The sequence below is a fragment of the Cherax quadricarinatus genome, chromosome 91, assembly GCF_038502225.1.
Source record: "Cherax quadricarinatus isolate ZL_2023a chromosome 91, ASM3850222v1, whole genome shotgun sequence".
Lineage (NCBI taxonomy): Eukaryota > Metazoa > Arthropoda > Malacostraca > Decapoda > Parastacidae > Cherax > Cherax quadricarinatus.
In genome coordinates, this window is record NC_091382.1 from 14,887,644 (window position 1) to 14,895,143 (window position 7,500).

General features: G+C 33.2%; 1 protein-coding gene across 1 annotated transcript in view; it reads left to right on the forward strand.

Moving 5' to 3' along the window:
* Positions 1-7,500, forward strand: part of LOC128688235 (carboxylic ester hydrolase-like) — a 303,519-nt gene that overhangs the window by 289,027 nt on the left and 6,992 nt on the right. Inside the window, exons 8-11 of the mRNA XM_070104403.1 lie at positions 1,631-1,806; positions 2,186-2,342; positions 6,702-6,834; positions 7,201-7,315. Of these exons, the coding sequence (XP_069960504.1) occupies positions 1,631-1,806; positions 2,186-2,342; positions 6,702-6,834; positions 7,201-7,315 (581 nt within the window). The remainder of the gene's footprint in view (positions 1-1,630; positions 1,807-2,185; positions 2,343-6,701; positions 6,835-7,200; positions 7,316-7,500) is intronic.

Here is a 7,500-nt window from a genome sequence, read left to right on the forward strand (position 1 = left end):
ATATATATATATATATATATATATATATATATATATATATATATATATATATATATATATACATATATATATATATATATATATATATATATATATATATATATATATATATATATATATATATATATATATATATATATATATATATATATATATATATATATATATATATATATATATATATATATATATATATATATATATATTATATATATATATATATATATATATATATATATATATATATATATATATATATATATATGCAAGGAATTCGCGAGAGCATGCGAAATATACACAAACACTGTATATATATATATATAAATATATATATATATATATATATATATATATATATATATATATATATATATATATATATATATATATATATATATATATATATATATATATACATATACATACATATATGCAAAACAACCACTGTGAAAGATTAATGAAATTCCAAGCATTTTCTTGACTACTCACATTATCAAGGAACAATAAGAGTAATACATTAGAGGAGGGCATATAAAGGGTCTAGACCACACCTCACTATCATATCCCACAACAAAGCAACACCTGATGCGCGACTCATAAGAAAGAGAACATGGCACAACTAGACAGGTCCATCTCGCAACCCACAAACTATTCTACCCAAGAATTAAGATTTATTATTTGTCCAATGTAATACTAAATTCTTCCCAAATTCTATGAATTATAATCGGATCTAATTTATATAAGCCAAAGGAAATATTCATATTATTGTCAAAACTGCTTTTTATGAAGCAAGATTCAATTATATTCCTGTCGACCATGGACTTGCTTGATACAACTTTCTCAACTTTTTGAAAATCAATTGGATGGTTAAAATCTCTCACATGAATAAATGGAGCATTGGAATCTTGTCCAGTTCTAATGCTATATTTATGTTGTTTTAATCTTAGTTCAAGATTTTTGCCAGTTTGACCGTAATAAACTTTATAGCAAATTTTACAAAGAATCTTTTAGACATATCCGTCAGCATTTTGGGGGGAATTCCTTATCAAAAATTTGTTTACTGTATCAAGATTTTTACATACAACTTTGATATTAAAAATCTAAAGAAGAGAAGGCATATCAACCAAGTTTTCATGGTAAGGGAGAACCAACATAATTTTAGTTGAATAAGGTTGGATGTCCCTTTTTGGGTTGTAAAAAATATTTTTAGTAATTTTAAAAGATTTATCAATTACCTTTCTTGGGTATTTCAGATCATTAGCTATTTCATAAATTTTGGATATTTCCTCATCTATGAACTCTGGACTACAAATAAGCGTAGTTCTCAAAAATATTGATGAGAAAACCGTCAATTTAACTCTATCTTGATGTGAAGAATAACAGTGGACATAGAAACAGTTATTTGTAGGTTTTCTGTAAATTTTAAATTTTAAGTCATTGTTACCCATAATAATTAAAACATTTAGAAAAGGCAATGAGTTATTTTCCTCAAACTCAACAGTAAAGTTTACAGAATGGGCTAAGCTATTTAAATTAACAAGGAAATGGTGTATATCTATATTCTTGGGCATAAGAATGTATATCTACATTCTTATGCCCAAGAATGTAGTTTTTGTAATATTTTTTGTAGCATTCTACGCCTTCGAGTCTGTAAAATCAAATTTTCTGAACAACTTCGCCAAGTTTGGTCCAGCGTCACTTCACTTAGAAGATGAGACTAAACCTGTGGAACTTGCCACCAAGATCTTTGATCAATATGTTGGAGGTGTTAAAGTTAACTTGGAAGATGCAGAGAATATCTGTCGGGTAAGAGATAATTCTAATTAATGCTTGCAATTATCCCTCGATCATTTTTTATTTACCAAGTGAAATTTTTTTTAATATATTTTTAAACAGACATTTGTCAGACGTCAAACATCATTAAATGATTTAAAATTTATTTGGTAATATAAAAGTTTATATATCCCCCACTGCCTTAAAAAACTGATATAATATGACTAAATATTTAAGGCAGTTTATTTAACTTTGATTACAAAATCAATAGTCATACAACGTATGAAATATATATTTCAGGTGTAATGTGTTTGAGAATCATTTCATTAACAAACAGGTACATGATTCATTCTCAGAAGAATGTTATTAGTAGGATGGTTCCCTGAAGTGTGATTTCTTCCTTCTTAATCAGATGTTTAATGATCGTCTCTACAACATACCTCAAGACACAGCAGCCATTATCCATGCTAAAAATATGGGACCTAATAAAAAAATATTTATACTTGAACTAAACCATAAAGGTCAACGATCATTGTCAAGTCATTTAAACGTCAGCGTTGGTCGGCACTGTGAGTGTTAAGTCACCTTGTTGATGTAGCCATTTGGGTCTAATAATAATAGTAATAATAATAATAATAATAATAATAATAATAATAATAGTAATAATAATAATATTAATAATAATAATAATAATAATAATAATAATAATAATAATAATAATAATAATAATAATAATAATAATAATAATAATTTATTATGGGGAAGTGCTAACCTGTGTGATCAAACTAAACTTATATATGAGAGAAAATCAATTATGATCCAAGGAAGTGGAAGGTAGATCCAGTTTCTGAAAAAAACAACCATCGCTTCTCATCAGTGTATTGTGTTTTTCACTGAAGTTATTTGAATTATTTATTATTACTATTATTATTACTGTTGTTATTATTAAAATTATTATTATTATTATTATTATTATTATTATTATTATTATTATTATTATTATTATTATTATGAGTAGTAGTAGTAGCAGCAGTAGTAGTGTTGCTGTTTATTGCTTAATTATTATTGTAATAATAGTAATATTTTTTTTTATTTTATTATTGTTTTGTATTAACACATCGGCCATCTCCCACCAAGGCAAAGTGGCCAGAAAAAGAAAAACTTTCATCATCATTCACTCCATCACTGTCTTGCCATAGGAGCACTTACACTACAGTTATAAAATTGCAACATTAATACCTTTCATTGAGAGTGCAGGCACTGTACTTCCCAACTCCAGGACTCAAGCCCGACCTGCCAGTTTCCCTGAATCCTTTCATAAATGTTTCCTTGCTCACATCCCAACAGCATGTCAACTTCTAATAACTATTTGCCTCCATTCACTTTACCAAACACTCTCACGCATGCTTGCTGGAAGTCCAAGCCCCTCACACACAAAACCGCCTTTACCCCTCCCTCCATCCTTTCCTAGGCCGACCCCTACCTCGCCTTCCTTCCACTACAGATTTATACGCTCTCGAAGTAATCCTATTTTGTTTCATCCTCTCTGCATGTTCGAACCACAAAAAGCTCTCCTCAGACACCTGGATAATAGTTTTGGTAATGCCGCACCTCCTCCTAATTTCCAAACTATGAATTTTCTGCATTATATTCACACCACGCACTGCCTTCAGATATGACTTCACTGCCTCCAGCCTTCTCCATGTTGCAACATTCATCACCCATGTTTCACACCCATATAAGAGCATCGGTAAAACTAAACTCTTAAACATTCCCCTCTTTGCTTCCATTGACAAACTTCTCTATCTCCACAGGCTCCTTAGAGCACCATTAATCTTTTTCCCCTCATCAGTTCTGTGATTCACCTCATCCTTCAGAGACCAGTCTGCTGACACGTTCACTCCTAAATATCTGTATACATTCACCTCCTCCTTACTCTCTTCCTCCAATTTGATATCTAATCTTTCATCGCCTATTTTTTTTATCATCACCTTACTCATTCCTATATTCACTTTTAATTTCTTCTGTTACATACCCTATCAAATTCATCCACCAACCTCTGCAACTTCTCTTCAGAATCTCCCAAAAAGCACAGTGTCATCAGCAAAGAGCAACTGTGACAACTCCCGCTTTGTGTTTAATTCTTTTTCTTTTAACTCCACACCTCTTGCCAAGACCCTTGCATTCACGTCTCTTGCAATCCCATCTACAAATATATTGAACAACCATGGTGATGTCACAAATCCTTATCAAAGCTTACTTTTACTGGGAAATAATCACCTTCTCTCCTACATACTCTAGCCTGAGCCTCAATAACCTCGTAATAACTCTTCACTGTTTTCAGCAACCTACGTCCTATTCCATACATTTAAAACATCTGACACATTGCCGCCCTATCCATTCTCTTATACACCATTTCCAAATCTACAAGTGTCACAAAAATCTCTTTACCCTTATCTAAGTACTGTTCACCTATATGTGTCACTGTAAACACTTGGTCTACACACCCCCTACCATTCCTAAAGCCTCCTTGTTCATCTGCTATCCTATTCTCCGTCTTTCTCTTAATTCTTTCAATAAAAACTCTACCATACACTTTACCAGGTATACTCAACAGACTTATTCCCCTATAATTTTCACACTATTTTTTGTCCCCTTTGCCTTTATACAAAACAACTATGCATGCTCCCTGCTAATCCCTGGGCACCTTACCTTATTCCATATATTTATTAAATTAAAGCTCTGACCACTCCAAAACTATATCCCCTCCTGCTTTTAATATTTCTATCTTTATCCCATCAATCCCAGCTGTTTTATCCCCTTTCATTCTACCCACTGCCTCACGAACTTTCCCCACACTCACAACTGGCTCTTCCTCACTCCTACAAGATGTTATTTCTCCATGCACTATACACGAAATCACAGCTTCCCTATCTTCATCAACATTTAGCAACTCCTCAAAATATTCCCTCCATCTTCCCGATACCTCTAACTCTCCATTTAATAACCCACCTCTCCAACTTTTAACTCTCAAATCCATTTGTTCTCTTGGCTTCCTCAGCTTACTAATCTCACTCCAAAACTTTATCTTATTTTCAACAAAATTTGTTGATAACATCTCACCCACTCTCTCATTTTGTCTCTTTATAAATTGCTTCACCACTCTCTTAACCTCTCTTTTATCTCCATATTCTCTTCCCTCCTTGGATTACTTGTACTTTGTACTTTGTAAAACCCTCTCATGTACTAGCTTTTTCTCCTTTACTACTCTCTTTACATCATTATTCCACCAATAACTGTTCTTCCCTCCCCTACCCACTTTCCTGTAACCACAAACTTCTGCTGAACACTCTAATACTACATTCCTAATCCTACCCCATACATCTTCGACCCCATTGCCTATACTCTCATTAGCCCATCTATCCTCTAATAGTTGTTTATATCTTCCCCTAACTGCCTCGTCCTTTAGTTTATAAACCTTCACCTCCCGCTTACTTGCTGCTTCTATTCTCCATGTATCCCATTTACCTCTTACTCTCAGTGTAGCTACAACTAAAAGTGATCTGATATATCTGTGGCCCCTCTATAAACATGTACATCCTGAAGTCTACTCAACAGTCTTTTATCTACCAATGCGTACTCCAACAAACTACTGCCATTATGCCTTACATCATATCATGTATACTTATTTATCCCTTTCTTTTCTTTAAATATGCCTTATCTTTAACCAAACCTCTTTCTATACAAAGTTCAAAGAGCCCTCATTATCACCTACACTTGGCACCCCAAGCTTACCTACCACACCCTCTCTAAATGTTTCTCCTACTTTAGCAGTTAGGCCGCATACCACAATTACTCTCTCACTTGATTCAAAAGTTCTTACATACTCGCTTAACATCTCTCCTCTTCTCTATACTCCTCTCTTCTCCAGGTATATACACACTTATTAGGACCAACTTTTCGCATCCGACCTTCATTTTAATCCACATAACCAGTGAATTTATACATTTATATTCCCTCTTCTCCTTTCATAACTAATCCTTCAACATTATTGCTACACCTTCCTTAGCTCTAACTCTCTCAGATACTCCTGATTTAATTAATCCCATATATTTCTCCTCAATGAAACTCGCCTACCCCCTTCAACTTTGTATCACTTAGAGCCAGGACATCAAACTTCTTTTCATTCATAACATCAGCAATCATCTCTTTCTTATCAGCGGCACTACATACAAGCACATTCAAGCATCCCAGTTTTTTTTTTAGCATATTCTTTAGAAGGGGTTACTAGCCCATTGCTCACGGCATCATAGTTGCCTCATGCGATATACATGGCTTACAGGAAAGATTCTTTTCCACTTCCTCCTGGAGAATAGACGAAATAAAGAAGAAAAAGAAACAGGAAAAAGAAGAAAAACCTGAATTTGTGTTTGTATATATATGCATGTGCATGCCTGTGTAGTGTGACCTAAGTGTAAGTATAAGTAGCAAGATATACCTGTTATCCAGCGTGTTTATGAGACAAAAAAGACACCAACAATCCTACCATCATGTAAAACAGTTATAGGTTTCTGTTTCACACTCACTTGGCAGGACGGTAATACCTCCCTGGGTGGTTGCTGTCTACCAATAGTAATAATAGTAATGATAATAATAATAATAACAAATTATTATTATCACATTATTATTAGTGGTAGTAGTACTTGTATTATAATTGTTTTCATATTTTTAATTTTTTTATTATTATCACACTGGCCAATTCCCACCAAGGCAGGGTGGCCCGAAAAAGAAAAACTTTCACCATCATTCACCATCATTCACTGTTTTCATATTGCTATTATAATTATTTTAATTATTATTATATTCACAAGACATCACTAGATTTACATGTGACACACATAAAGCTTAGTGAATGTTATTGTGTACAGGGGTGACCCATGCGGATGATATGTTCTACTTGTTCACTGGCGAGAAGACTCACTGGAAGCCGCTGGAGTGGCCAGACGACCTCAGAGTGAGACACATTATGCTTAAACTCTGGACCAATTTTGCAGCTACTGGGTAATGTGGTCAATTATTATTTTACTATCAAATTCATGGCGACGTGCTAAACCTTCAAGAGTCATACAGTATGTGTGAGGTTAAAAATTTTTAATCCGAGGATGGGTAAAGTAGCTTCAAGAGCCTTTTTCTGGTATCTTTCCTCTATCCTAAAGGGATTTTTATTTTTATTTGTAAGTTCCTTCAGAAAATTACTTAAATAACATTTTTATATATTAAATATTCGTTTCACCAGTATGAAGAGAAAATAATTGTAACTCCTAGGATCAAATGTTTTTTACCATTATAACCACATGGAGAGTGACAGTTTTCAAGACGTATCTAATGTATGTTTAACCCAGACCACACATCTTTATTTCATGACAGGAATCCAACACCTGATGACTCTCTAAATATAGTGTGGGAAGCTGCACGTCCAGACAACCTCCATTACTTGTCTCTCACACTGACGCCCACCATGAAGGCAGACTATAGGCACATGGTAATCTATTGTCCACTTCTCGTACTTTTCTCGTGCAAAAAAAAATCAGTAAAATCTTTAGTGTATCTAAATGGAAAAATTGTCAATAAATATGATGAAGCAAAGAGGTGCGGAAAACTATATTTTCTGACAACTACATCTTTACGTGACGAGCTTCTTATTACGATGAAATAAACTTTATTTCT